This window comes from Pteropus medius, unplaced genomic scaffold (genome assembly GCF_902729225.1).
Source record: "Pteropus medius unplaced genomic scaffold, Ma_sr-lr_union100, whole genome shotgun sequence".
Lineage (NCBI taxonomy): Eukaryota > Metazoa > Chordata > Mammalia > Chiroptera > Pteropodidae > Pteropus > Pteropus medius.
Window position 1 is genome coordinate 179,623 of NW_024350923.1, and position 27,972 is coordinate 207,594.

A 27,972-nucleotide genomic window follows, 5' to 3' on the forward strand; every position below is an offset into this window, starting at 1 on the left:
ATCGCTCAAGTGCGCGCTCAGCCCCGCCACCACCCACGGGGCAGAGCAGTGCGGGCGATTTCAGAGGCTAGGGCTGGGCCCTGGGCACAGTGGGGAGGCAGCTGTTGGTGACTGAGGGAGCCCTGGTGTCGCCCTCCCCAGCACACCTGGGCAGGGGAGCTCTGTGGCGTTGAGTGGAGTGTGTGGGCTCCAGAGAGTGCGGCGTGAGTTTCTTCGTGAGTTTCTTGTGGTACGGGTGGTCGCCTCCCTCCCAAGTCCCCGGCCCGCCCCCGCCCCTGGTCAGGACACCAGCACTGGTTCTTCATTCGTTTTATTGGCTCGGGGAGGTCTGGGGTCTGGCCCTAGGCGGGCTGCTCCACCTCCATCAGGAAGTGCTCCAGGAAGTGTTCCAGGTCCTCATACAGGCTGTTGGAGCTGGACAGAGCAGAGCTGAAGCTGCTGCTGTCCAGGGAGGACACGCCTTCCCGCTGCACGCTCTCCAGGTATGCGCGGCACAGCCACGGCTCCAGCTGTGGAGAGGGCGCTGTCAGGCTGGGGCCGCGGCACCTCCCCCGCATGGGACCCTGCACCTCACCTTCACCAGAACCAGGCTCCTGTCCTTGGGCCTCCCAGCCGACAGGTCCTGCCCGAATCCCAGGTAGATGGTGTAGTGTGGAGAGCCTCGGCGCTGCCGAGTCCGGAACTCCACCAGCTCTGCAGGACAGAGCCACCAGTGAGGGGGCGGGGCGGGGACGGCGCACTGCGGTCCCAGGGTAGGTACACCACTGACCTCGGAAGAAGGTGCCAAAATCAAAGATGGGGGTGTCACAGTTCCTTTGCAGCAGGCGGGCCGGTGTGGAGGGGTTGTCGGAGCCCAGCGGGCCGCCCACCTCCCAGTAGACCTTGCACTTGCCCAGGCGCCGGGCCCACAGCCCAGGCCCCCGGAGCTCAAGCTGCAGGCCCGGGGCCACGTGCCGCAGCAGCTTCTCTGTGTAGTGCAGCTGCTTCTGGTCAGGGAGCTCGGCTGGGCTGGGGAAGGCCACCATCTGAGGCTCTTGGGGCTCTCTGGCCTCGCTGGCTAGACCAGGGGGCCCGTAGAGCAGCACACAGCGCGGGCGCCCCACCACCTCCTGCAGCACTGTTCGGCCCTTGTACATGATGGTCACGTCCAGGGTCCCCAGGCCAGACTCCACGTGCAGACTGGGCTGTGGGTGGCTGGGCCCCACCACTTGGGTGGACGGCTCCGTCTCCTGTAGGGGCTGCCAGGGCTCTGGGGCGGGGCCTGCATCTGGGGAAAAGGCCTGAGCTGACACCTGGTCCCAGCCCTCCTTCCCCACATGTCCCTTGGCTCCTCTGACTCACCTGTCATTGCGGCCTGGGGCTGTGACCTGGGGCTGGCGGCCACCTCCATGGCCCACGGCAGGTATGGTTCCTCAGCAGGGAGCTCTGGGCCTGAGGAGGACCGACAACAGTGGGAACACCATCCGGGCTGGACGCCCTCCCCAGGGACTCTGCTGTCCTGCCTGCCCCTCCGGGGCAGAGCACCCCTATCCAACAGCCTCTCACCAGGAGCCTCTAGGGGGACTGGGTCCACCTCCTGGGCACCGTCCAGCAGATGGTCCTCCAGGTGGCTCTGCTGCAGAGCCTGGAGCAGAAGGTCCCCCGTGGAGCCTGCCAGGCCGGGGCTTGGGGCACTGGGCGCAGGCCCCAGCCTCTCACCAGCGTCTACCAGATGTGGCCTAGGGAGCCCACCCTGCAGGGGAAGACAGTGCAAACGGAAGCGGCCTCCAGCCCACTGAGAAGCAACAGTCCCCTGCCCCATCCCCAGGAGCAAGCAGGGGAGCAAGCGGGGCCAAGCAGCCTTACCCTCCAGGATGAGGCATCCTCAAGGGCCTTGTGCTCCCCCTGGTTAATCCCTGGACTTTCTGGGGGAGATTTGGGATGACCTGAGACACTAAGTCCCAATGGGCCACATCAGCTTCCCTAACAACCTGGCACCAGCCTTTCCAGGCCAGTTTCTAAAACAACATCCCTGACCCAGCGGCTGCCACCAAAGTGCCAGCAGCATGTGCAGGCCATTCCTCTGCCCTGGCCGTCCTGCCTCCCTGACCCCTCCCTGACCCCTCCCTGACCGCTGCCTCCCCGTTGTTTACCTCTCCACGGCGGTTCGGAGCTGAGCTCATACACTTTATGCGGGTCGGCGGGGTCCGCGGAATTGTCGTGCAGCATGACGAAGCGCTGAGTGCTGCGCAGTGCGCAGCGGAAGTTGGTTTTCCAGCCAGCTCGGAGTGCACTTTCGCGGATTGGCGGGTTGCCTGGGCCGCTGCTGAGCGGCCACCTGCCGCGGGCGATGGCCCAGGCCTAGGGAAGGGGACACAGGGCGTGGGCCTGGGCCCAGGCTGGGGCCCGGGCCGGCCTTCCCACCCGGGGCGGGCTGGGGTCCCACCTTGAAGATGAGCGAGTCGGCCTCGCCCAGGTTCTTCCGCGAAAAGTGCTTCCAGGGCACTCGGAAGCGTGTGCGGGCCTCGTCCAGCCACCGCAGCCCCTCGTAGCGGCCGCTGCTGACCTCGCCCAGAAGCCAGTCTGCGAACAGCACGCGCGGGGCCCCCCTGCGGGCGGAGCAACCAGCCGGTCAGGCCGCGCGGGCCGCAGGGCCGGGGACGCGGGGGCGGGCGCCGGGCGGGCTCTCACCTATCGCGGGCGGCGGCCATGGCTCTCCCTGCGAGGGGCTGTGGTCACGAGTGGTAGTCGGGTGTTTCCACAGGTGTGGGAAGGGTTGCTCATATGTCGCCACTGGTAGTGTGGCCAGGCGTCACGAGTGTGACCCAGATGTTACAGGTGTTAGGGTCACAGACATGGGTTGAGGACTTATAACCACGACGTTGCCCAGGTGTGGGTTTCTTGGCAAAGGTGGCGATGGGTGTGACGACAGATGCGGCAGCGCGCACACGTGAAGTCACAGGTGTTGAGCCAGCGTCCGGGCCCGCAACACTCGCAGGCTGGACCTGCGGAGACACGACGGGAACGACTGCTGCAGGGGCCGGGCGCCGGGAAAGCGAAACCGCGAAACCGCGCGGCGCGGGAAAACGAAACCTAACCCTCAACCGCGAGGCAGGCGCCTCCCCTTCTCCACCATCCCCGGCCCGCCCTCAGCGACCCCCGCCCGTCCTCAGACACCCGCCCCCTCCACCTGAACCCGGAGCTGCCTTTCTGGCCCTACGTGGGTAGAGGTCTCGAGTACCTGGAACCGGAGCCGCCGGAACGGGAAGTTTTGTCACGTTGGGAGACCCGAAGCCAGAGCTTTTATGCTGGCGGGCCGGGGGCGAGGCCGGGGGGCGCGTGACAGCCGAGCCAGGAGGTGGAGCTGAGGAGCGAGGGCCGGCACCCGGGGCTCTCGGGTGCAGCTGGTCACGTGCTTCCCGCACTGTTTCCCCGTGGCTGGGGGGTGCGCGCGTTGTGTTCCCAGAGCCCTCGTGCAGGCTCTTGGGTGGGGGTGCAACCCACGGCTGGGGCGGGGGTTCGCGGAGGGGCCGCAGGAATGGCGGATGCCGTCTGCCTGCCAAGTTCAGCCCCTGCGGTGTCCAGTCGCTCCTCTCTCTTCCCTACCTCCCGGAGCATCCCCTACACGCCGAAGCCTGGGGTGGGATTCAGTACGTTAAGCTGGGGACTTCGCGGACTCCAAACAAAAGCAGGCGCCTCTTTTTTTGCGCGGGGAAGTGGATTATAGGGGAAGGCATGGGACCGGGGTAGCTGTACAATCTGGGTACTTGACAATGAGAATTGTGCAGATATCTTCGATATTAAAACGTTTGGAAACTAATTCGTGATGCCATTTCATTAGGGAATGAACCCACAAAGGACGGTGTGGTGGCGGTCAGGATGGATGTCCAGCAGAGGACATCCCCTACTCTGTGGCCCTGGTTGCCCCCACAGCTTCTGGAGGTTCACCAATCTATCCCACCCGCACCCCCCGGCCCACGGCCTGGCCCCTGCTTCTGGCTCCTGTCACACTGGCCGCCCCACCCCGCACCACGGGCCACTGTCCAAGCACTTGGGTGTTTACGGCTCCCACTGGACCCCACAGGCACAGATGCTGTGCCCCCTGTAGGGTCCCGAGACCTTACTTTCGGAGCGCTCTCCAGGGCGGCCCTGGCGAGGTGGCTCCTGAGCCTCCCCCAGGCCGAGAGTCGCCGCGTTGGGTCGACAGGGAACACGCCCCACACACACTTCAGGGCGCCCCCCTCCAGCCGCGGTTGCAGCCAGAGCGGAACTCGAGCCGCCAGCTGGCACGGAGCCTGGGAAGCCCCACGGTCGGCGGCGCAGCAGGTGGTTTACGGGAAGCCGCGCGGCGCGCTGGGTGCAGGGGGACCCTCCGCCCGCCCCACTCCGTCCCACCGCACCCTCGCCGCCTCGTGCGCAGCCACTGAACGCCGCGCCCGCGCGATTCGGAAGTGTCACTTTATTCTGCGGGGGTGGGGGGGGCACTAGATGTAGGTGGAGTTGGCACCGGGCGCGTCGTCGGGGGGACCCCCGCCCGGGCCCGCGGCAGCGTCCTCGTCGGCGCTGCCCTCGTCGGCGCTGCCCTCGTCTCCCGCGCCTTCCGTATCCGAGGCAGGCGTGTTGAGGACCACGACGTCGGCCTCGGCCCCGATGTCCTCGCCGAACCACACGGCCTTGTAGCCGCCCTCGGGCCGCCGCTCCTTGGTCAGGATGGACCTCACGCCTGCGGGGCCGTCCCCATCCCCGGCTGCTGCGGGGGACTCGGGGACGAGGTCGGGGGTCGCCGGGCTGGGGGACGCGGGCGGCGCGGGCAACTGGGGACCAGGCAACGGGGCCGCGGGCGGGGCCGCGGGCGGGGCGCGGCTGGGGGAGGGGCTGGCGGCCGGCGTCCAGTTGGCGTCAGGGTCCACGAGGAAGGCCTTGTCGTCAAAGCCGCCGGGCTGGGGCTCCTGGGGAGCAGGTGGGGGAGCCGGGGCATCAAACCGATCACCGCTTGCGCTCAGACCAACCTCTCCCTGCCTCTCTCTGTCCCCGCCCCTCTGTGCAGCTCTGGTGTCTACATCTCATCTGCCCCGGGGTCCAACCCCCAGCCACCTCTGCCCCCCTGCCCCTCCGTCTGGTCCCTCTCTCTCCATCTGTCCCTCTCCTGGCCTGTCCCCCACCCCCAAGGCCTCACCAGAGCTTTGCCAGAGCAGCACTTGAATCGGGAGCCGTAGTGCTTGTGGATGAGGGTCACCAGGGCAATCAGAGCCAGCAGCAACAGTGCGCCCAGCACCCCGCCCAAGGCCGCCATGTCCACTACTGAGAAGCGCTTGTCCTCAGCATGGCTGATGCCTGGCTTGTCATTCCCCGCAGTGCTTCCTGTGGTCACCGTCGACTCTGTACCTGACGCCACCACAAGTGTTAGCTCAGCACCCAAGCACTTTCCATGCCAACCTACACCAGGCTGAGGACACCCTGCTAACGAGCCAGGCGGGTGCCTCCTGTTTGTTCCCAGGGACCCCTGGAGAGGCCAGACGGGGGAGGAGGGAGAGGGATGGGATCTGTGCCCACCAGCTCCAGGTGGGAGACGGGCCCAACAGCCCAGGAAGGGAGGTGGGGGCAGTGCTGGGGCCAGTGGGATGGGCAGCCCGGGAACTGGGGGATTTACTGGGTCCCTGCCCAGCGCCCGCCACACTTTCCTCAGTTTGCCTCCTGGGGGGAGCAGGACCTGTCTGTCTCTGCTTAGACCGAAGCACCCCATTCCCCAAATTCTATGGTCAGCATGGGCCAGCCTGGGGTGGACCCTGCCCTAGAGTAACTCCCAGGACCGCCTGCCACCGTGAGTCAGGAAGCATGGACAAGTAGGGTGCTACCTGAGGACCAGGGGGTCCTATCGGGCTGCACCGGCTGAGAAGTTCCTGGCTTCAGGGTCTGTGCTGACCCCCTGCTGGGCGAGGCTGATGGGGGGGTGTTGCTGGTTCCTGCACTGGGGGGGGCCCCAGGCGTGGATGAGGCAGGTGGCCTCAGAGTCATGCCTGAGGGTGGATTTGGGCCAGTGCTGCCCCCAGAGCTGGTGGTAGAGGGTGCCCGAGAAGGCCCAGGGGACCTGGGGGCTTCTGAAGTGGTGCTGCTCAAGGACCTGGTTGTTCCTCCGGCCACTGGGGATGTGGGGACAAGGGACACAGCTCAGGCTGGCCTCTGCCCCAGCATGCCTGTGGCTAGAAGCCCTCCCCGAGGGTCTGCCAGCCCCGGAGGTTCACCTGTGGAGGTGGGCTCCTGCTCTGAGACATGAATCTCCACGACTGTGGTCGCTGTGCCTGATGTCACCGTGTTGGTGGCCTCAACCTGGGACAGGAAGAAGGCTGTCCCTCCTAGGTTCCCCCAACCTCCTATCCCCAGAGGTGCCACCCGCCCCTCACCTCTGCATAGAAGACTGCCAGCCGCGTCAGCGGAGCCGCAGTCAGCACGGCCTCCCCGCTCATCCGAAAGTCCGAGTTGTTGGTGATTCGATACGTGATGGCTGAGTTGAGGTCCTGGACACAGTTTCGGTGAGCCCTGGGCCCAGGCTTCCCTCATAACCCCCCACCCACCCACGGAGGGAGGCCAGGCAGACCCAGGGACCAGCAGTGCCCACCGGAAATTCGGGGTCCTGGGCCCAGACCCTCAGAGGCAGGGAGGGCTCAGCTGCATCCTGGACGACCGTGCCCAGGGCTGAGCCCAGAGCCACGGTGCCACGGTACAGGCTGGCAGGGAAGCGCGGCAGGCTCTCAGAGGCGTTGTGGGCCTCCACTGTGACCTGGGTTACCGAGTAGCGGGCGTGGTCCTCCTGATCGCCCTGGGGTGGGGAAGCAACACGACCAGTGGTCCATGAAGGGTCAGCCCTGCAGCCTGGGGATCAGGGAGGGCCCATGGAGACCTGGCCAGGAGACCCACCTTGACCATCAAAAGGAAGGTCTTTGGACTGGGAACGCTCTTGGTCATGGTGAGGTTGCCTGAGTCGGCGTCGATGACGAAAATGCCATCCTCGTTCCCTGGGAGGATGGCCAGAAGGTTTGGCCCATTCCCTCTGGGGCCCGAGGTCTAGGGTCCCAGCTGGCTCTGCCACGTAGCAGGTCCCCTGGGGCCTCCTCAGCCCAAGGCGGGGACGGGGGTGGGGCCTGGCGTGAGGAGAGAGGCAGCGGCCTCACTCACCCCTCACGAGGCTGTAGATGATGCGCTGGTTGATGGCCCTGTCCCCGTCCACGGCATAGATGGGCCCCGGTCGCAGGATGAGGGGGTTCGGCTGTGGGGATCCGGGGGGCAGGAACGCTGTGGGGCTGGTGTGAGGGCCCCACCGGCCCTTCCCACTCCCCTAAAGCAGGCCTGCAATGCCCCCTCCAGGTGGACCCGCCAAGGGCAGTGCAGCTGTCCAGCACAGGCGCCTATCGCACCCCCTAAGACGCATGGTGATCGATCTGAGTGATGCTTGTCTCAGGAGGCCGTGACCGGGGCAGCGAGCAGCCCAGGTCTGGACCCCCGCCCTCCCGTGCCTCACCGCGCCCCGCCACGGTCCAGCACGGATGGTCAGCAGTCAGAGAGGCAGCTGCCTCCGGGGAGCGCCACGTGGCCCCATCAATCCCCCCACATCCAAAACCGCCACACTGGCTGTGGGCTCGCCCCTCACTCCGACTTCAGAGGACTTGGCTCCCCGCTCCCTGCCATGGGGTGGGACAGGAATGTTCATATTTGTTTGAAAATCCCGACAGAATTGGGCCTGTGGCACCCAGCCCCCGACCCTGGTGCCAACCCCAAGCCTCCCAGAGCTGGCCCTGCCCCTCCCTGTCCCCGGTACCAGTTTGTGGCCCGTGGGGATGGCCCCGTAGTACTGGGCCTGGACACAGACATAGAGGTCCGAGTAGACACAAGGCAGGAACCAGGGGGACCGCAGGTCGGCTGGCTGCACCTCCAGGACCAAGGTGGCCTGCGCCGTGTGGCTGGGCACTGCGTCCTCCTCCTGAGTGTCCTGCAACGGCCGAGCCCCCCAGTCAGCCCGGGAGCAGGGCCGGGCCCGCTCGGAGGGGACTTGAGGGTCTGCCTCGGGTGAGAGTGGCTTGCATACCCGCACCAGCAGATGGAAGGTCATGTTTGGCAACCTGTTGAAGGCCAGTGGCTGGTCCAGCTGCAGGGCAGGGCGGTTCACACCCACCAAGGAGAAGAAGCTACTGGCTCCCTAGGGAGACGGGGGGCACAGCCTGAGACCCTGGGAACACGCGGAGGGTGGGGGCGCCCAGAGGGAGGGCTGGAGTTGGGGTCGTGGCTGCAGATTCTGACCGGGGTCACTTCCTGGAGCGTATAGAACAAGGTGTCATCTTCGTCCTGGTCCTGGGCCTCCAGCTCTGTCTCAGGGATGACAGTGGTGTTCACTTTCGTGTCCTGGGGGACAAAGCAGGCTCAGTCTGGCCATGCCCTGGGCCCCCATGGACCCATCCCCAAGGCCGAGGTTCCCACTGGCCCTCTGCCCTCGGCCCCTCGCTGTCCCTCACACTCACCTCTGGCACCTTCTCCACCTTGACCTCAAAGGGGAACACAGGGGGGTTGTCGTTGACGTCCAACACGGACACGAACACCCTCAGCTGGGTCACCTGGGGGACAGAGTGCTGGTCAGCCCTCGCCATGGGCCCGCTCCCAGCTCTGGTGCCCCGCTCACTCTAGGTGCTGGGGCGGTCACAGAAGAAAGCTCTCTGCTCTCGTGGGGGTTCCAGACAAGGGACAAAAATCACTCTGTAAAACACACAAGGTCTCAGGGGCCTGGGGGCACCGCCAGCCCGACCCCTGAGGAGGGCCCGCAGGTCACCAACATCCTCACATACGGATCTCAAAGGCCAAAGAAGATAGAGGGGACCCCAGGTTGAAAGAGACGTCAGAGAAACATCAAGTGGTCGCCTTAAGTCGTCACCGCCTGGGCGTCTGCAACCAGCCCTCGGCGCCCATGCAGCTGCGGACGTCCCCCAGGTCCTGTGACGCTGGCGACTTCCTGCTTTCTTCAGGTGTGACAATAGTAGTGTGTTGTGTGTACGAAGGGTCCTTACCTCTTAGAGGGTGCTGAGATACGTGGGTGGGGCACCCACAGGGCGTCCCACACTGTCCTGTGTGTGCGCGTTTGGAACCTCCCATCATAGAGATGAAGCAGAGTCAGGGACAGAGGTGGCGGTGGTGAGGGGGGTAGCGTTGGGACTTAGAATGGGGCAGCGGCCTCTCTGAGGAGGTGACATTCGAATGGAGAGGGAGACGGTGGGAGCCAGGCGTGTGGCCACCCCCCTGGGCTTTGCGGGAAGGCAGCCACAGGACTCTGGGTGGGGATGTGGGTGGCTTCTTTTTGCCACGAGGAGAGTTGGCTGGGGTGAGCGGGGCCGAGAGGACAGCGAAGGGACCAGCTGGAAGGGCCCGGAAGGAGACGTTGTTGGCTCTGAGTGGGCACAGAGGTGGGAGGGAGACAGCGGATGGGGGAGTGGCGCAGCAGAGGACCAGGACAGGATGGGGAGGGAACTGAGATGCGGGGCTTGGGGGCGGGGTCAGGCCTCAGTTTAATGTCGTGGGAAAATCCAGTCATCAGGCTGGCTATTGAAGCCAGCCTAGCAGGCAGAGTCTGGGCAAGAGGAAGTGTAGCATCACCAGCACAGGTGGCAGTTGGGAACACACACTGAGTGAGGTCACTGGGGAGGCGCCCAGGACCAGGCAGAGTACAGAGGTCCAAGCCGGGGAGCGCGCCGATGTCCCGGGGCCGGGGAGGGGCCGCGGGCGGCTGGGGGCCAGACTCACCACCACGTCACCTCTCATGCACTCCAGGTGTGCCTGCAGCACCGTGTTCTCCTGTGGGCGAGGGCCAGGGTCGGGGACCGCCTGCCCGCCGGCCCCAGCGCACGGTCCCCGCTCCCCTGGTGAGGAGTCGGCCCCAGGTCCCAGTCATCGGTGCCAAGTCCAGAGGGCATCGGGGCCCAGGCGGCTCCGGCCCCCCGAGACCACGGCCCTCGGGTGCGCCCCACCAGAGCCTGGGCGCCCGCGGGGGTGGCTGTCCCAGTCGCCCCACGGGCACACCCACCCGGCCCGCCATCTGCACCTCGTAGTCTGGAGTCACGTTGAGAAACAGCTGGGTCCCCTGGATCTTAAATGCAAAGGGGGTGGACGAGGGTCCAAGGATGACTTGCTGGCCCTCGGGCACGTAGATGTCCAGCAGGGGCCCACTGGGCTCTGTGTTCTCCTTGACTTCGAAGACGGTCTTGTTCACAGAGCAGACTGGGAAGTGGGGGGTGGACAGTCAGCGCCGCCCAGCCCCCACCCGCCACCCAGCCCCACTGCCACAGCCCCAGTGTACCCTGGGCCTGGGCCGCGGCCTGGAGCGGCAGCAGCAGCAGCAGGGCCCAAACGCCCCAAACCCCCATCTCGGGCCGCAGGACGGTCCTAGCCCTGCTGGCACCGAAGACCCTCTGAGCTGCGGCGCTGACGCTGGCGCTGGCGCTGGTGCTGTCTCTGCCCGGCGACCTTCGCCCTGCCCGGCACCGCCCACTTTATGGCCCTTCACACCGCCTCCGCCAAGGAGGCTCTCGCCAAGGAGGCTCCCGCCGGCCGCACACCAGACCTGGGACGGGGCGCCCTGCTGGTTCCCTGGCAGCAACCAGGTCACATGCTGACGCCATCGGGGGCCCACCCCACCGTCACCAAGTCATGGGGCGGAAAGGAGCTCAGAGAGGGCCCGGCAGGCGGGGTGGGGGCGGGGCTCTGGGGCCGGGGAGGGGCCGCCCTCCGCCTCTGCTGGCTGTGCCCGCCCCACCCGACTGCCCCTCTGCGGGGCTCCTGGGCTAGCACCATCTGGGGCAGGGTCCCAGGACCCAGGCCTAGCTCCTGTCCCGACACCGGCCCTGCTGGAGGGAGAAGCCCGGGTCCTGGGCACGTGCCTGCCCGTCCCGGAAACAAGCCACGCCCTCTGGGTGGGGCTGGGCCACAGGGATGGAGATGGCAGAGGTTCAGGGGGCCTAGGGCCCCAGGAGCTCCAGTGACCACAGCGCCGTCATCCTGGAGAGGCGGGGTCATCCTGGAGAGGCGGCCCACCCTTGTGTTTCCTTGGCCCCCGACCCCGGCTGCTGGGGAGAGGTCCTGGGCAGGGCCAGGAGGGCTGCGAAGGGGGAAGGGGCCCCTTCCTAACTTCAGGCCCCCTCAACCCCCCAACCACTACCTCAGACCTGGACCCATCCCAAAGCACCTGCTCTCCCCGCCGGTGACAGCAGTTCTGCCTGTGCCCTATGCCTAATTGGTTTCCTGAACCGCAGGCTCAGTGATCAAGCCACTTGTCCGAGGCCACAAGCCTGGACAGAGAGCCAAACCCCCAGCCTCTTGGTGCCATCCCCAGCCTGTCATCTCTTCCCATCCAGCCTGAGCCTCTTCGCTCCCAACTTCCCCCCACCGCTTCCCACACTGACCACTTGGCCCCTGGGTCAGGAGCTGGGGAACATCCTGAGCCCCCCTCAGATTCCCTGAGTGTCTGCTGAGTGATGACAGGGGGTGCGGGCAGAGCCTGGGGGAGCTCAGTCCATGAGACATGCGGTGGGTGATGCCCGGGGATGAGGGAAGGGGAAGGTGAGGTGGCCGCACCCCGCCTTGTTTAGAAGGTGGTGGGGCGCAGCCTCCCTCCTGACAGCTCTGCCCCCTCCCACGCCCCACACAGCAGGCTCAGCCGGCAAGGTCTGGGTTCCTCCTTTATTGATGTGAGTGCGGCCCCCACTTCCAGCTGTCCCCCTGGTCCACAAAGGCGGGGCTTCCTCCTCAGGACCTCATCTGGGTCCCAGCATGGCCGGCTGGCTCTGAAGCCACAAGCCCAGACCTCAATCCTGGAGGCGGCCAGGGAGACCAGGCCTGACCCAAGGGCACCCTGCAGAGACACAGCCGGGTTAGGGGCTGGGGGCCGGCAACTGGGGGCACCCCCTCCCCCCCACCCCACACACACCCCCTGCCTGGCGAAGTAGCCCTGACTCGGTTTCACTCCCCAGGCCCCTGGCCCCACTGTCCGATTCCAGCCACTGACCCTGGGAGCCCCAGGGGACGGGAGGGGAGTCTGGGGAGGAGCTCCGGGTGGGGGACATGGGGTCGCGTGCTCACCAGGCCTGCGGGGCGGGCATGTGGGACCACAGTAGGCAGAGGGGGCCCCCAGCAGACTTGGTCCGGGAGGTGCTGTTGTCGGCGTCCTGCTGGCTGACCCCCACCCCAGATCAGAATTAGGCCTGGCGCCAGGGGCCGGCGTGGGGGCCCCCTCCCCGGGGCCCAGGCCTGGCCTCACCTGCGCTTGCCCACCAGGCCCTGGAGCAGCCTCTGCAGCCTCGCGCTCTCCCGCAGGCGGCTGAGCTCGCTGGTGAACGTGCCGTCGGAGTGCCGCGGGGCCCTGGGGAGGGGCGCGGCGGGGCCGCGGCGGGTCAGGGCCAGGTCGGAGGTTGGGGGCGCGGGGCCGGGGAGGGGGCCGGGCTCACCTGGGGGGCGCGGGGCGCGCGGCAGAGCCTGCGAGCAGCGGCGGCAGCAGCAGCAGCAGCAACAGCAGCCGGGCCCGGGGGGCCATGGTGGGCGCGGGGTGCTGAGCGCTGCTGCCGCGGCCCGAGCCCCGCGCGACCCTTTATAGCAGCGCCCGGCGCGCGGCCGGAGCGGGCGTCAGCACCGCCCCGGCTCCGCGCAGCTCGGGCCGCGCCCCATCGATCCGCTGGAAGGTCAGGGCCGCCCCCGCAGCTGTCGCCCCGGCTGGCCGCCTGCCCTGAGCGCCGCGTCGGCGCCCCTCGGCGGGCTGAGGGGGGCGGCTGAGCCGGGCGCGGACGCGGGGGGCCCGCCCGGGAGGAGGGACGTCGGGGCGCTCGGGGTGCCCGGCCCGGCCCGTGCGCAGCCTCGGAGCCTGGGGCCTCGGAGGTGGGCTCGGGTGCAGGGGAGGGGTTAGGGCTGGGACGAAGGGCGCCCCTGGCGCGCCCCCCACCCCCTCCGGCAGGCAGAAGGTGCGAGCGGCTGAGCAGGCGCGGCTCTGGGCAGGGCCCAGCGCGACCGGTGACCTCGCGGCCACTCCGCGCAGGGTCGGGGAGCTGGGGGGAAGCGCAGCTGCAGGCAGGGCGCAGATTGGAGCCTGGGGCGCGTCGCCTTTCGTGGTTTTCCAGGCAGGAGAGACCTGAGCCTGCTTCAGGGGCGACGGGAGGCGGAAACGCGGAAAGCGGGGAGCAAGGCGGGGAGCAAGGCGGGGAGCAAGGCGGGGAGCAAGGCGGGCATCTGGACTCCTGCGGCTCAGTCAGTACGCGATTAAGTCCGGTTAGGCCTTAAAAACCGGTCCGCGTGCAATCTCTCAACGCAAATTTCAGACCCGGTCAATGAAGTTCTAAACGAGGAGCTCTGGTGTTAAAGTTCACACGCATTTTCAATATCATTAGACGTTTTTAGAGCGGTTTTAGGTTTACGGAGAAATTGAGCTGAAATCCGGTGTTCCCCACCACGCCCCCCGCAGTTTCTCCCCTTCCCGGCTTCTTGCGAGGAGGGGGCTGCGTTCCTTAAACTCTTGGCCGGTGCAATTCCGGGGCCTGGACAAACGTGCAAGGACACGTACCCCCACTCTAGCGTCACACAGGGCAGATCCACTGAGTTAAGGGTCCTCTGCTCTCCACCTGTTCACCCCTCCCTCCCTCAGCCGCTGACAGCCACTGGTCATTGCTGGTCAGTTCTGCCTCTTCCAGAATGTCATATACTTGGGATGGTGTGGTCTGTAGCCTTCTCAGATGGCTTCTCTCACTTAGTCACATGCACTTAAGGTTCCTCTGTGTCTCTTTGTGGCCTGAGGGCTCATTTCTCTTTAACTGAATAGCACTCGTCTGGAGGGACCACGGTTTGTTCATCCAGCGCCTGCCGAAGGACGTCTAGCGACTTCCCGGTTTGGGCAATAATCAGCGAAGCTGCTGTAACGTGTGTGCAGGTTTTTGTGTGGACATCAGGTTTCAGCCCCTTTGGGTAAATACCAAGGAGCGTGATTGCTGGATCACGTGGCAGGAGTGTGTTCAGTTCTGCGAGAAACCACCAAACTGTCTTCCCGACCGTCTGCACCATTTTGCGTTCCCACCGGGGCGAGTGACATTCCTGCTGGTCCTCGTCCCGCCAGCGCTCGGAGCTGCCGCGCCCTGGGCTGTGGCCGGCCAGTGGGCGTGCGGCCAGCTCGTTTCTTTACATGTGTTTTTAAACAGCTGGCGAGACCTGTTCTTGCACAAACTTGGCAGCTTAGAGTCTTCTAAACATCAATACCATTGACCGATTAATTATATTCATGAGGTCGTTCCAAAGTCCAAGTACTAATTTAATTGGTACTAATTTAACCTCAAGGGGAAGCTTCCATCCCTCATCACTGTGTACGATGCTAGCTGTGTGTTTTTCACATGTGGCCTTTTTCATGTTACGAAAGTTGCATTCTATTCCTAGTTTACTGAGTCTTCTTTATCATGAACAGGTGTTGGATTTTGTCAAATGTCTTTTCTGCACCAGTTGAAATGATTAAATGGTTTTTCCCTCCACTCTATTAATGTAATGTGTGACACCGAGTTGCGTCTGTTGAACCAGCGTTGCATTCCGGGGATAAATCCCTACTTGGTCATGGAGTATAATCCTTAAAAAAAAGGGCTACTGGATTTGGTTTGCTTGTTTTTTTAAAAGGAGTTTCGTGTTTCTATGCATAACGAATATTCACCTGGAGTTTTCTTTCTCATGATGTCATTATTGTGGAGCGTTTGGAGGTCTTTATATATTCTGTCTTCAAGTCGTTTGCTGATACTTTCTGCAATTCCATGGCTGGAAATTTTTAATTTTAATGAAGTCAAGTTTATTTATTTTTTTCATTTGTAGATCATGCTTTTGGTGTGACAGCGAAACACTCTTTGTCTCTAACCCTTGGTCACAGAGCTTTTTCTCCCATCTTTTTTCCCAAAATTTTTAGGTTAGATTTACATTTCGATCTATGGTTCGTCTTGAGTTAGTTTTTAAATAAGGCGTGAGGTTTGGATCAAGGGTTCGGGGGTTTTCGTTTTTGTTTTTTTGCGTGTGGATGTCCAATTGTCTCAGCGCCCTTTGTTGAAAAGACTATCCTTTGTCCATTCTGCACCTTCGGAAAAAAAACCCTGGCAGTATTGGCGTGAGTCTACTCATGGGCTTTGTCCTGTTCCCCATACCTAGGGGGCCTTCCTCTCCATCAAGTCCACACTGTCTGGATTACTGTGGCTGGATTACTGTCATTCTTAACATTAGGTACTGTCATTCTTAACATTAGGTAATACGATCCCTCCGATTTTATTCTTCTCTTTCAAAATCGTTCTGACTAATTCCGTTTCATTTACCCACATGAGTGTTAAAAATCGATTTGTCTATATCTATGAGAAATCCCACTGAACTTTTGATCGCAATTTGCCTTAAAGCTATAGATCGGTTTGGGGAGAATTGACGTTTCTAATGGGGAACCTTCTCATTCGTGGACAAGGTATGTCTCATCATTTATTTAAGTTTTCTTTGATTTATGTCATCGGCGTTTTGTAGCTTTCAGCATACAGATCCTGTATGTGTTTTGTTAGGACTACGGATATTTTGTGTATTTTTTTAGCTATTATGAATGGCAATGTTTCTAATTTTTAAGTTTGCCTTCCAATCGCTCATCCCTGGTATACAGAAATACAGCTACTCTTTGTGTGTCGCCCCATATCCTGCAACCTCACTGAGTTTATTAGTTCTAGGAGATTATGGTAGATTCCTTGGGGTTTTATGCAGACGATCAAGTTATCTGTGAATAAGGACAGTTTCCCTTTTTCCTTTCCAATCTGCATGTCTGTTATTTATGTGTTTTCTCACTGCCTGATTGCACTGGCTCGAATGTCAGCCCAACATCGACCAAACGGGTTAAGAGAGGACTTACTTGTCTTGTTTCCGATTTTAGGTGGAAAGCGTTCAGTCGCTCATCATTAATTGTGAGTTTATCTGTAGATTTTTTGAAGGTGCCCTTTATGAGGTCGAAAAAGTTCTCTCCTGTTCCTAGCTTGCTGCACACTTTTATCATGAGCGGTTCTGGATTTTGTCAGACGTTTGTCTGTGTTGATCGGTATGATCACGTGGATTTTCCTCTTCGGGTTGTTAACTGGTATTCTTTGTTGATGTGAGACCTTTCTTATTTTCAAATTAAGTAGGTAACGCTATGAATTTTCCTCTGAGCACTGCTTTAGCTCCATCCCACACATTTTGATATGATGCATTCTCATTTTCCTTCGATTCAAAATAGTTTCTAATTTCCTGAGATTTCTTCTTTGACTATGGGTTACTTAGAATTGTGGTGTTTCATTTCCAAAATTTTGGACATTGTCTTGTTATTTTTTTATTACTTCTAGGTTTATTCCTTTATGATAAGAGAACATACTTTGTATGATTTCCAGTCTTTAAAAAACGTGTTACGGTTCCTTTTCTGATACAGAATACGATCTCTCTCGGTGAGTGTTCCATGTCAATTAATGGAGTTATGTGTTCCGCTGCTGTTGGCTGGAGTGTTCTACAAATGGCAAACATATCAACTTGGCTGACGGTTTGTCCAGATTCTTCTGTACCCTAGCTCATATTCTATCTACTTGTTCTATTGATTAAGGAGAGATGCTTAAATTTTTGAACAACTCTTGCGCACCAAATAAACGACATTCGCATAAATGTTTCAAGCATCCCATGAGACTCTGCAGCAAATGGTTACCAAACCAGCTCTGATAGTCGCCCAAGCGTCACCACTAGGGCGGTGTCAGCCCACAACTCCAGCTCCTGCCCTGTTCTGGAGGGTCACAGACATACTGGAGGACAGAGTGGCCACTCAGGCCCCGCGCAGCCTCTGAGGTCGCACAGCCCAACTCTCACTGGCTGAAGGTTCTGGACAGGATCAGAGTGTCCTTCTGCCAGGATGAGTCACCGCGGCTTCATCATCCATTACTGTCGGTATAGCCATTGTCTGTACCCCGAGAGCACACACACTCTAACCTGGCCTCTTTTATGAAGTTTAATCTACTATTTGTAGTTACTCTTTTCGATGCACAGTTCTATGAGTTCTGAAAAATGTATTCAACTTTATAAATGCCCCCAGTTCCATCACCCCCAGATTCCCCTCGAGCCCCTTGGTGGTCAGCCCTGACTCGGAGCCCCTGGCGGCCACAATCCTAAATGCACAGGTACCTTACAACAAACCATCCAAATACATGAGGCCAAAACTGATACGGAGAAATGGAAGTAGACGGAGAAGTAGAAAAATACCACAGTTCTCCTTGGAGACCTCAGTGTCCTCTCTCAGTAATTAACGGGACAGACAGAAAACCCGCCAGCACAAGGAAGGTGTGAACGGTGCCTGCCGTGTCCTCTTTGTACCCTACTGCGTGACAAGGTCCAGAGATGGGGCCAGAGGCTTCGAGGAATGCATCGTCAAGAACGAGGACGTGGCATGTTTTAGGGATAATTGGTTTCTTAGGAACGATCCTATTAATAGGGGGAATTTGAGTAGCACAAATTCTAGTAAATGTAAACACTATACAAGTGGATTTCCTCAAAATCGGCTCTGAGGAAAACATAGTAAATTCTCCACGTATGGAATCAGCTCCAGTCACCCTGACGTGTCCAGAATGCGTAAACCCTTTATTTGAACAATTATTAAGAGAAATTCCTTTTGACGTGCGTCTTAAAGATGTTATGAATACATTACAACAAGCTGAATTACTAGAACCAGCTTATACTCCTGTTCCCACGCAGTTAGTAGAAAAATTAGTAAAGGATAAGAAATTTACCCATAAGCCTGTGCCTACTATGGAAGGGCCTCCTTTTGTGGCCTACTGGATAAGTGGGAAACTCTGGTATCCACCTAGCGGGGCTAATAGTATGAAAAGATTACCTGATCCTCCTCTGCCTTATATAGGAGCTTATAATGAAGATAGCATACATATGGTGAATAAAGATGGAATTCATGTGCCTTATAGTAGTTTAAGTTTTATAGAAAGGCTGCCTAGGTCAGGACCTCCTTGGTGCTTAAAAAACAAAGGAACAAAAACTTAGCTTACGAAAGCAGCTTTGTAAAACGGATTTTTATAAATATTTTCCTCAACACTGCACCAAGGAAACTTTTGAACAGCTATGAGAAAGGTTCAGCTTGAACTTTAGATATAGCATAAATCTAATAGCAATTAAAAGATTTCTTCAGGCAGAAAGAAGAACAATGTCTGCCCACAAGCCAATGCTTGCTGTTGTGAATACGTCTATCACCTTTACGTAAGTCAAACTGTATCTTACGTAATAGATATAAGAATTAAAAGTTTAGATTGTTCCATCGGGTAGTTCTGTTCTAATGATCGAGAGAAGAATGTACAAGTTAATCATGAATATTAATAATAATATACTCTAGAAGATTTTCTGCTTCGCCTAACCCCAGAAATTTAACTCCCTGCTACCTTAACCACAAAGTATAATCAAATGCCAAAATAAAAAGTATAAAAGTTGTACTCAAATCACAATAAAACGGAACAGCGTCACACCGCCTCTGAGTTGTGTAGTCGACTGTCTCCCGCGCCGCCGCCTTGCCCACCTTCGGGGCCCCCTGGATCCTGTCGTGGCTGGACCGCGGCAAGTGCCATCCCGATCTAAGTGACTTTCCCAGAACTCTGTACCCAATAACAGCAGAACACACATTCTTTTCAAGTGTGCCTGGAACATTTATCATTTATATAGAGACTATATTCGGGGTAATAAAATAAACCTTAACAAATTGAAAAGAATTGAAGTCCTACAAAGCATTTTTTTCTCACCATATGGAATCAAAGTATAAATAAATAATAGAAAGATAACAAGAAAATCTCCAAACATTTGGAAATTAAACAACATAGTTCTAAGAAATCCATGGGTCACAGAAGAAGTCTCAGGGAAAGCAGGAAGTATTTTGAAAACATAATTGAAAACACAATTGAACATAATTGAAAACACAAAAATGTGTGGCTGCATCTTAGAAAAAAATTTGTAGCATTAAATATTTATGTTAAAAAAAGAACTATCTCAAATAAGTGGCATTAAGAAACTAGAAAAAGGGCAAATTAAATACAAAGCAAGCAGAAGAAATAATAAAGAGCAGAAATCCATGAAATTGGAAGCAAACACATAAAAAACTACAAGAAAAAAAAATCCACGAAACCAAAAGCTGTTTCTCTGAAAAGATCAGTAAAATTAATAAACCTCTAACAAGACTGACCAAGAACAGAAGGAAAGATACGATTCACAAATAGGAGGGAAGAAAGAGGTGACGTCACCAGAGACCTTCCAGGTACGAGGGAAGGTAATAAGAGAACACTAAACGATGCTAGGCCCGGAAATTGAAAACTAACATGAGATGGACCAGTTCCATGGAAGATAAACTGCCACCACAGCTGCGCAGTGCTCCACAGTGCTCACCTCACTGCCTGTTGACAGGCCAGGGCCGTGCGTCACTGAGGTTTCAGGAAGTCCGTGATGAAAATTCTCGATGAGACACATTGTCCCTGTACGCCCTTTCTGCACACATCTGTACTGACAGACAACAGCCTGGCTGGACCCGCAGTCTTACCTGTGTGGACCAGGACCCTCCACGCCTCCCAGGCCCCCACGGCCCTGCGTGGGCAGGTGGGATGATGGAGCGGGGAGTTTGTGGGTGTGGTGGGTGCAGGGTGAGCGGGTTCCCACTAGAGCCTTTTTTCCCTCTGGGAAGGAGGAGGTGGCCACGGTGCTGCTGAGCTCCGGAGTCTCATCCCGCACTGGGCAGTTATCCTGCCCATGGCTGCCGGGAAAACTGGATTTCCCAGGCCGCAACCCCAGGCTGAGGGGCGCTCGCTTGCTCAGCGTCACGGGCTCCCAGGTGATGGAGCAGGGATTAGGGGCGACCGCTCCAGTCTGGTGGTTGCCAGCACCTGACCAAAGAGGCAGCTTCCCGGAATGGGGTGCAGGGCCCCGGACGGGGGGGTCTGTGATCATTGCTGGAGGCCAAGCCAGGGAAGGAGGGAGTTTAGTCAGAGGGTCAGGAAGGAGGGGGCGCGCGGTCGGGGACCAAGGGGGAGGGTGGTACCCGGTCCTGGGTCTCACATCTGTCGGAACCAGCCTGAGATGTCCTCGTATGCCACAAGAACCGGTGCAGGGAGAACCCGCCCCGCCTCTTCCTTGAGGCGCCTCCAGGGGCCTCCCCGGGTAGGGGATGCAGGGTCTGGGTCGGCCACCTTCCATCTCCGTCGGTTTCAGGGCACGGACCTGCGCGTCCCTCCATCCCCGCGCACGCCGGTGCCAGTCACCCGGCTGAAGTCGCATCGCAACGCGCCTTTGCATTTGTCCACCTGCCCATCTCCCGTAGGGCTAAAGTCCAAGATGGGCCAATACAAAGTGCACCCAGGAGCGCCCCGGGGCCCACCGGGCCGGGCGGATCCTGCGGGACCATGGCCAGGCTGGGGCGTGCCCGAGGGGCGGGGCTCCCGGCACTGTCCACGGTGCTGAGCGCCCTCCGGGGCGCATGGGTCCGGGGCGCCATGGGGAACCGCAGCGCCGCGGACGTGGGCGGGCTGCTGGCCGGGCGCGGGCCGGGCACCAGCGGCGGCGCGGGGACGCCGGCGGGGCTGGCGGAGCCGGGGGCGGTGGCGGCGCTGGCGGGGGGCGTGCTCCTCATCGGCACGGTGCTCGCGGGGAACTCGCTCGTGTGCGTGAGCGTGGCGGCCGAGCGCGCCCTGCAGACGCCCACCAACTACTTCATCGTGAGCCTGGCGGCCGCGGACCTGCTCCTCGCGCTGCTCGTGCTGCCGCTCTTTGTCTATTCCGAGGTGAGCGCACCCACGCCCGCGCCGCGGACCCCCACGTCTCCTTGGTCCCCTGTCCCAGCCCACGCGGGCGCAGTGCCACTCGGCCGCTGGCCTTCTCGGGAACCCCCATGCTGCGGCGGCTGCAGGGGCGCTGCGCCTGGTCCCAGGACGACCGGAGCCTCCGTCCCCTCCGTCCCCTCGGAACCCATCCTTCCCCCGTCTGGCCGTCCATCTGCCACTTTGCTATCCGTCTGTCCGCCCTCCCTCTTCTGCCCCTCCCTGTCTTAGCGTCTGTTACCCAAGAGATGCCTCTGTCCTTCAATCCGGGGACCCCACAGCGGGTGACTTTGGAAGTCCAGCCAAGCACTCACTGCCTCCAGCTGGGTTCCACTCCCCAGGGGAGCCAGCTGGACAGACAGGCGAATGCAGGCTCACCCCCTCCTGGCTCTCCCTGGGGCACGGAGACACATCACTGCACAAGGCCACAGCCGTGTGCAACCAGGAACACACTAGCACACCCCACAGAAGAGGACCCTCACACACACACACACACGCGCACACACACACGCACACAGGCTGTCACAGCAGGAGGGACACTCACTTGCTATGACCTGCAGGGCTGTGAACCTGAGCGGGGGGATGGCCTAGGAGGGAGACAGGGCCTGAGCAGGACAGCGGAAGCGGGGGAGGGGCGGGAAGGGTCTAGAGCCCCTGCAGACTCAGATCAGGAGTCTCCACCCCAGGCCAGGTCCAGCCCTTGGGTGGGTACCCCTTGGTGCCAGCCCTGTCTGCTCTGTGGTTTGGGCAGAGAAAAGCTGCTTAGGGATGGGCTGGGGACACAGTGTCCCGGGCGGTGGGGGAGGGGAGGCTCGCTTTTTCTAAAGTGGACACAGTGAATCAAGCAGGGCTAGGGCAGAGACTATCAGGACAAGGACATGCGTGCCCTGCCCAGTTGCCAGAGCCACAAACAGACGTCACTGTCATGGCTCTTAAGCTCCTAATCGTCCCAAATCAGCGGGAGGGGATTTAGAAGGGGGGGTGGCTGTGTGCTCCTTTGCCCTTGGTGGGGGCGCTGAGCAGTGTTCGGGCCTTTATACTTTTGAACTCACTTATCCTCAGGACAATTATGTGGGTGCCATCACCACCTTCATTTTACAGGTGAGGGCACAGAAGTGAAGTCACTTATCCAAAGTCCCAAAGCAGCGACTGAGTTTAACCAGATCCACGGACGCTTAGCTGTGCTCTGGGAGAAAGGGGAATGGGGGCGGGGGAATAATTCATTCCAGAATGGCAAGGTCTCCGGTGCCCAGGGTGGGGCCCTGGTACCCTGAACCCCACACATCATCGGAGATCAGGGTCCCCTGTCTCACCCCAGGCCTTTCTCAGTCCTAGCCAAAGGCAGCCTGGGGGTGGGGCAAAGGGCCACAGGCCTGGCCCAGGCAGGAGTCAGAGGGTCTGGCGTGGTGGTGTTGAACCGGCCCCTCCTCGCCGCCCAGGTCCAGGGCGGTGTGTGGCTGCTGAGCCCCGGCCTCTGCGACGCACTCATGGCCATGGACGTCATGCTGTGCACCGCCTCCATCTTCAACCTGTGCGCCATCAGCGTGGACAGGTGGGTCGCCCCCTCCCGCACCCCACCCCCGCACCTCCTCGCCCCCCCAGGTTCCCCGCCCCGCCTCCATCGCTGCTCCAGCCCCTCCCGCCCCCTCCGGCACACTCATCGCACTCCCGCAGGTTCGTGGCGGTGGCCGTGCCCCTGCGCTACAACCGCCAGAGCGGGGGCGGGCGTCAGCTGCTGCTCATCGGCGCCACGTGGCTGCTGTCCGCCGCGGTGGCCGCGCCCGTGCTGTGCGGCCTCAACGACGCGCGCGGCCGCGACCCCGCCGTGTGCCGCCTGGAGGACCGCGACTACGTGGTCTACTCGTCCGTGTGCTCCTTCTTCCTGCCCTGCCCGCTCATGCTGCTGCTCTACTGGGCCACGTTCCGGGGCCTGCGACGCTGGGAGGCCGCCCGCCGCGCCAAACTGCACAGCCGCGGCCCGCGTCGGCCCAGCGGCCCGGGCCCGCCGCCTCCCGCCGCCGCCGCCGCCGCCCCGCCCTCCGACGGCGTGGCGCCCCCCGACGCCGTCCCCGCGGACCCCCCGCAGCAGCCCCACAGGAGGCAGCGCGCCAAGATCACCGGCAGGGAGCGCAAGGCCATGAGGGTCCTGCCCGTGGTGGTCGGTGGGTCCGGGCCCCGGGCCAGCGCGGAGGGGAGGGTGGCACCGCCCAGGACCCCAGGCGTGGCAGGGACCCTGGCTCACGCCCCCACCCGCCCCCAGGCGCCTTCTTGGTCTGCTGGACGCCCTTCTTCGTCGTGCATATCACCCGGGCGCTGTGTCCCACCTGCGCCGTGCCCCCGCGGCTGGTCAGCGCCGTCACCTGGCTGGGCTACGTCAACAGCGCCCTCAACCCGGTCATCTACACCGTCTTCAACGCCGAGTTCCGGACCGTCTTCCGCAAAGCCCTGCGCTGTGGCTGCTGCTGAGCGCAGGAACCTCGGGCGTCTGCGACCTCCCAGCTGGCTTCCCGGCAAGGCCCCACCAGGGAAGGGCAATTTTGTAGAACTAATTAAAGGGGTTCCTTCCTAAACGCCGGCCCGGAAGGCTCCTTGGGGGTGGGGTGGGGAGGAGGGGGCAAGGAGGCCACCGACCACAGCTGGTCCTGCAGGAGCCTTGCCTTGGGGCTGGGCGTCAAGGCTTCCTGAAGCTGCGCTTTGCCTAGCAGGAAGGCCAGTGCCAGTGCCGTCTCCAAGGACCAGCCGAGGGTCCCTGCAAAGCACAGCTGAGCTGGCCCCACCCACTGTTCTGGCAGCTGCCTAGAGCTCAGAGCACAGCTCTCTGCCAGACGCTGACCGGAGATGCCCAGACCCCGATGAGAAGGGTCTGGGTGCTGAGTGGGCCCACTGAGGTGGCTCCTCCCTCGGGGGCGCTCTGTGAGGCCCCCAGGGCACCCAGCAGCCAGGCCTAGGGCACGGGAGGAGGGGGAGGTGCAGGGCCTCAGGCCAGACTGTCAGCCACCCAAGCTGCCAGTCTGTGCCAGGGAAGAGGGTGCAGCTCTCGCCCCTGCAGCCAGGGACAGGTGGACTGCACGGTGGCGCTCCCATCGGGGAAGTGCCGAGAGGCTCTGTGCCAAAGACGGGGCTGCCTGTCCCCGGTGCCCACCCTCTCCTGTCATGACCTCAGCTGCCCTCCTCTAAGAAGCTTGCCTGACCACCCCACCCCATTAAAGACCTGTCTCCATGGCCCCCTGGTCCCCATCTGTCTCCTGCTGGACCGAAGGCTGACGAAGGGTGCGTGCCCACGCCCACACAGGGTCCGACAGGCCGTGGGGGTGGGGGCGGGGCACCCAGGCAGGACCCCAGCTCCGGGCGCCTTGCTGTAGCAGACACCTGGGCTCCCCCCAGGGTGGCCTGGCTGAGCCCTTGGCGCTGCTGGCTGTCTCGGGTGTGGACGCCCGCCCCAGGCCCGGCCACGGTCCCCTCAGCTCCACGGCAGCCAGCACTCTGCCGCCACCCCTGTGCTCACGCCACGCACATATGCTGGTCCCACATGCCCACTTCAGACACTGCCACGGGGACCTTGTCCAATGCCACGTGCACCAACCAGCTACTCACCTGCTGCCCTGCCACCCGCCCAGGCTCCGTGTGTGGCTGAGGCCACATCTCATTCTCAGATGGTCCTCGTCACCTGCCTGGGGGACAGAGCTAACTCTGCTCCTGAGAGTTGAGGACAGGCCACAGCTGCAGGTGAGCTGGGAGCTACTGGTGGCTCCACACCGTCCCCGCCCACCCTGCAGCACCACAGAGGAGGACAAAGTGGACACAGGGGACAAGGTGGCTATGGGAACAAGGTGGACACAGGGGACTCCAGGAGGCGTCTCAGCTGTTCCTGCAGCTCTCTCCAACGTGGGCGCCCAAATGGCCTGGCCCTTGCACCAGCTGGCAGAGTAGGCCCCTCGCCTGTCCCCAAGCTGTGTCCCGTAGGAGGTGCCATCCGCTCACACGGAACGCTGACGGCTGCCACGATGCTTGGCGCCCCAGGGAGCAAACTCCAGGAGCTGACAGCAGGGCCAGGTGAAGACAGCCTCATGGGCTGAGGTGACACACTTTGGTAAACTGTCCCCACACGTGTGGTCCTGAGGCTTCTGAGTTAAAGAGAAGCGGGGAGAGGAAGCGGCCCGTAGTTCCGGAACCCCGTCCCCGTGGGGTGGCCCCCAGCTCCCATGGCTGTCTGAGCAGGGGTCCCTCAGGCTGCGCTCCAACCTGCAGTTGCTTTTTCGGCATTTTCAGGCTTGAGGGATTCCTTCCCGGGGTGCAGGTCCCTCGGCCAGCCCCCTCATGCAGGGGCTCACACGGCCCCCGTGGCCCAGCAGACCCTGGAGCTGCCCGAGGGAGGTGGCGGGCGCTCCGCAGACAGGGAGCCCACGCACGGCACCGCCCGGGACCCTGACAGCGCAGCCCGGGAGCACGGCTGGGTTCAGACCCCAGTGGGCGCCCCGCACCCTCAGCTCAGGCTTGTCCGGCCTCCGGAGGCGGTGGCAGAGGCGAGAAGACAGCGTGCGGGACGCACCCACTCCACTGCCACTCGTCAACGAGGTGAAAGAAACGCAGCAAAGCCGGCCAGGCCCATGGCCACCGCAGCGCAGGCCCGGGGGCTTCTGGGGAGCAGGCCCAGCCCCTTGGCTCATCCCCAAGCCCGTGTCCCAAAAGGCAAGTCTCTGGTGCTCGCGACTTGCAAGAACCTTCTGGGAACAGGAGCCCGCGGGGGTGCCGGAACCCGCCTGGCTCACAGGCCGCCTCAGAGGCGCTAGCAGGAGCAGCTGTAAACTGGGACACTTGCTGGCCACCATTTGTCCCCCGCAGCCCGCACAGAGGCTCCCCAGTGCAGACCAGGCCTCTGAGCCCCTCAGCACAGAGAAAACGGGGCAATGGCTGGCCCAGGGCCCCGGGGCCCCGAGGGCTTTTCTGGAAACCCACAGAAGCTTCCGGAACATGAAGAGACTGCTCCCCAGCAGCACTCTTGGTCAGCAGGGGAGGCAGGTCCTGTCTGCAGGGCCAGGCGAGCCTGATGCCCAAATGTACCAGCGCTGAGCCCCAGGTGCCCGGCCTGCACCCGATGATCCCGAGACCTCCTCTGCCCCGCTCTGGGAACAGCCAGGCCGGCAGTGACGAGGATGCACCCTGGGCACAGGCCACCGAGACCCTCGGATAAGCGTCCCAGTCGCCTGAGAACCAGGTCCCGCTGCCCAGCCAGGACAGCGGGGGGGCAAGTCCGTGAGGCTGTGCAGTCCGTGCGGGGGGGCCGGGGGAGGCCTCGGGAAATCCGGGCTCTCAGCTGTGACCTGCCCCGAAGGGAAGAGGTAGGGGACCTGCTTCAGGATTACACGCAGAGCCCCGCACAGGGACCTCTGAGGCCTGAGGGCCCCACGTGCCTGGGCAGCCCCCCTCCATCCCGCTCCTTGGTGACAGGTGGGCGGGAGGAGCACTGTGGGTGACCCACCACCCGCCAGCAGCTGTCGGAACACTGAGTCCTCCCTCCCGGGCACCGGGGGAGATGGGGCTGGAGCTGCACCTCGGTGGGCAAGGGACATCAGCTTTATTGAGACACATGTATGTACATGCATGTCATAGAGCACGACATGCCGTGGATAGGACGGGATGCTCATGACCGAGGGGTAAAAGCACCAGGAGAGGGCCCACCCAGCTGTCCAACGTCCCCGTGGCTCCTGGGCAGCACGAGCTCACGCCTGAGGGCGCAGGTCACTTAAAGGCTGTTCGTAACTTGGCCAGCAAGCTCCTTCGCCTTCTCGCTGTCCCCACAGTCCTCGGGGGGCCTGGGCCTGCAACAGCCCCGCAGCACTGCAGAGAGGGACCCGGTGATCACACAGCGACCTTCTCTATCACACTCTCGGCGACGTGGACCTCGTCCCCCTGCACCGTGACGGCCGCTGACCGACCACACACGTGCTGGTGGTCCTTCCAGTCCTGCAGGGGGGACAGCCCGCGTGACCCGGAGCCACCGCCTCGGCGTAGAGCGAGAGCCTGCGGCCGTGGCCCTTCCCCGGGGCTGTGGCCCGCCCCCCGCCCCCCACCCTAGCCCAGCCTCGCACCCTGAGTGGCTGGCTCAGAAGGGCAGCCGCCAGAAGGCCTTAGAACACTGCGGACCCGAAAGGCACCCCTACTCTGACCTCCTTGATCCCTTTCAGGGTCCTAAACACAAGAAACGAGTGGGCGGGCGGAGGCATCTGCGCGTGGCGTGGCTGCCTGCAGCGCGCCGTAGGACTCGACGTGAGAAGGCGAAGCTGGAGCCGGCCGCCCCGTGAGGGCAACGGCGGCCATCAGGGAATGGCGCAGGGCTCCCGCCCATGCCCCGGCCTGTCCTCAGACCACGCGCAGCCGCCTCAGCCTGGACCAGGCTCTCAAGAGGCCTGAGGGCCAGGGAAGCGAGACGGACACACGGCCAGTCAGGACAGCCGGACCTGGGCATGCGGCGAGGCCGAGGTCTGGTACAGAGACGTGCTACGTGTGAACACAGACGCGTGTGCTAGGAGGAACGCACGCGTGTGCAAACGCTAGTAGCGGCAGAATCCCGGCCGAGCGTCTCCGTGCTGCCCGTGCTCGTTTTGTACTGTAAGTCTGCCAAGTTTTTGTTGGAAAAAAGTGTTAAAGTGTGAAACCATTATATCAAGAGAATAAAATTTTAATTTTACCCGACAATTGACTACGTAACCTGCACAGTGTACGAGCCTGGGGCGTGTCACGCCACGTGTGACACCCACCTGAAAACGCATGAAATGCCTAACGTGAGAGCCGAAGCTGTACACGTTCGGGAAGGGAGCAGCCTCCCCCCTGAGTTACGTGACGCTCCCTGCCTGAGCTCCATGAAACACTGTTTTTGGTAAACTGAACTTCATCAAAATTAAAAACTTTTGCCCTACAAATGACACTGTCCTCCCAGACCGAGGAGAGAAAATGGTGCGGATTCGCATCCAGCACCTGCACAGAGCGCCGGACTCAGCAAGGACAGAAACGACCCCGCTGAGCAACGGGCGAAGAGCAGGAGACACCGCCCCCCCCCCCGCAGACACGCAGCTGCCCCGTGAGCACGCAGAACGACACGCGACCGCCCTGGCCACGGGAA

At 61.5% G+C, this 27,972-nt stretch overlaps 5 protein-coding genes across 20 annotated transcripts in view; 1 reads left to right on the forward strand and 4 right to left on the reverse strand.

The window, feature by feature from the left end:
- Positions 1–294: 294 nt before the first annotated feature.
- IRF7 (interferon regulatory factor 7) lies at positions 295–3,304 on the reverse strand. 2 transcript variants are annotated; one of them, XM_039840438.1, is made up of 10 exons: positions 3,221–3,304; positions 2,671–2,984; positions 2,426–2,588; positions 2,133–2,340; positions 1,846–1,904; positions 1,546–1,732; positions 1,342–1,431; positions 770–1,267; positions 575–693; positions 295–509 (listed from the first exon to the last, which is right to left on the reverse strand). In XM_039840438.1, exons 2-10 carry the CDS (start codon positions 2,688–2,690, stop codon positions 342–344), a joined length of 1,512 nt encoding a protein of 503 aa, XP_039696372.1. In that variant the 5' UTR covers positions 2,691–2,984; positions 3,221–3,304; the 3' UTR covers positions 295–341. The 2 variants fall into 2 exon arrangements, with proteins under 2 accessions (XP_039696372.1, XP_039696371.1); XM_039840437.1 differs by having other exon boundaries at positions 1,846–1,925.
- Positions 3,305–4,418: 1,114 nt separating this feature from the next.
- CDHR5 (cadherin related family member 5) lies at positions 4,419–10,679 on the reverse strand. 2 transcript variants are annotated; one of them, XM_039840448.1, is made up of 15 exons: positions 10,313–10,679; positions 10,058–10,233; positions 9,760–9,810; positions 8,490–8,582; positions 8,272–8,373; positions 8,060–8,170; positions 7,793–7,963; positions 7,153–7,243; positions 6,895–6,992; positions 6,596–6,796; positions 6,381–6,494; positions 6,222–6,306; positions 5,835–6,119; positions 5,156–5,364; positions 4,419–4,928 (listed from the first exon to the last, which is right to left on the reverse strand). In XM_039840448.1, exons 1-15 carry the CDS (start codon positions 10,377–10,379, stop codon positions 4,464–4,466), a joined length of 2,319 nt encoding a protein of 772 aa, XP_039696382.1. In that variant the 5' UTR covers positions 10,380–10,679; the 3' UTR covers positions 4,419–4,463. The 2 variants fall into 2 exon arrangements, with proteins under 2 accessions (XP_039696382.1, XP_039696383.1); XM_039840449.1 differs by having other exon boundaries at positions 10,577–10,658.
- Positions 10,680–11,677: 998 nt separating this feature from the next.
- On the reverse strand, positions 11,678–12,541 carry SCT (secretin). The gene is made up of 4 exons (XM_039840450.1): positions 12,456–12,541; positions 12,269–12,370; positions 12,091–12,183; positions 11,678–11,863 (listed from the first exon to the last, which is right to left on the reverse strand). Exons 1-4 carry the CDS (start codon positions 12,539–12,541, stop codon positions 11,758–11,760), a joined length of 387 nt encoding a protein of 128 aa, XP_039696384.1. The 3' UTR covers positions 11,678–11,757.
- Positions 12,542–20,528: 7,987 nt separating this feature from the next.
- Positions 20,529–23,422, forward strand: DRD4 (dopamine receptor D4). The gene is made up of 4 exons (XM_039840468.1): positions 20,529–20,816; positions 22,292–22,404; positions 22,527–23,014; positions 23,113–23,422. The coding sequence occupies exons 1-4, from the start codon at positions 20,529–20,531 to the stop codon at positions 23,316–23,318; spliced, it is 1,095 nt and encodes a 364-aa protein (XP_039696402.1). The 3' UTR covers positions 23,319–23,422.
- A 2,986-nt stretch (positions 23,423–26,408) lies between these two features.
- Positions 26,409–27,972, reverse strand: part of DEAF1 (DEAF1 transcription factor) — a 23,969-nt gene continuing 22,405 nt past the window's right edge. For 6 of the 14 annotated variants that reach the window (XM_039840455.1, XM_039840454.1, XM_039840452.1 and 3 more), the window contains one exon: positions 26,559–26,816. In XM_039840455.1, the coding sequence (XP_039696389.1) occupies positions 26,732–26,816 (85 nt within the window). In that variant the 3' untranslated portion in view covers positions 26,559–26,731. Of the gene's footprint in view, positions 26,817–27,972 lie in introns of all 14 variants that reach the window. The other 8 variants (XM_039840458.1, XM_039840457.1, XM_039840456.1 and 5 more) reach the window with 2 other exon arrangements.

Excerpts from the sequence above, each read along its gene's own strand:
- IRF7 (XM_039840437.1), bottom strand. The coding sequence starts at position 2,690 with ATGGCCGCCGCCCGCGATAG. Across the intron at positions 2,589-2,670 it reads ATGGCCGCCGCCCGCGATAG|GGGGGCCCCGCGCGTGCTGT; the intron begins GTGAGAGCCCGC and ends CTCCGCCCGCAG. Across the intron at positions 2,341-2,425 it reads CCGACTCGCTCATCTTCAAG|GCCTGGGCCATCGCCCGCGG; the intron begins GTGGGACCCCAG and ends CCCCTTCCCTAG.
- CDHR5 (XM_039840448.1), bottom strand. The coding sequence starts at position 10,379 with ATGGGGGTTTGGGGCGTTTGGGCCCTGCTGCTGCTGCTGCCGCTCCAG. Across the intron at positions 8,171-8,271 it reads CGCTCCAGGAAGTGACCCCG|GGAGCCAGTAGCTTCTTCTC; the intron begins GTCAGAATCTGC and ends CCGTCTCCCTAG. Across the intron at positions 4,929-5,155 it reads GCTGCTCTGGCAAAGCTCTG|GAGCCCCAGCCCGGCGGCTT; the intron begins GTGAGGCCTTGG and ends CCTGCTCCCCAG.
- SCT (XM_039840450.1), bottom strand. The coding sequence starts at position 12,541 with ATGGCCCCCCGGGCCCGGCTGCTGTTGCTGCTGCTGCTGCTGCCGCCG. Across the intron at positions 12,184-12,268 it reads GGCCTGGTGGGCAAGCGCAG|CCAGCAGGACGCCGACAACA; the intron begins GTGAGGCCAGGC and ends GGTGGGGGTCAG. Across the intron at positions 11,864-12,090 it reads ATGCCCGCCCCGCAGGCCTG|GGTGCCCTTGGGTCAGGCCT; the intron begins GTGAGCACGCGA and ends GTGTCTCTGCAG.
- DRD4 (XM_039840468.1), top strand. The coding sequence starts at position 20,529 with ATGGGGAACCGCAGCGCCGCGGACGTGGGCGGGCTGCTGGCCGGGCGC. Across the intron at positions 20,817-22,291 it reads CGCTCTTTGTCTATTCCGAG|GTCCAGGGCGGTGTGTGGCT; the intron begins GTGAGCGCACCC and ends CTCGCCGCCCAG. Across the intron at positions 22,405-22,526 it reads TGCGCCATCAGCGTGGACAG|GTTCGTGGCGGTGGCCGTGC; the intron begins GTGGGTCGCCCC and ends GCACTCCCGCAG.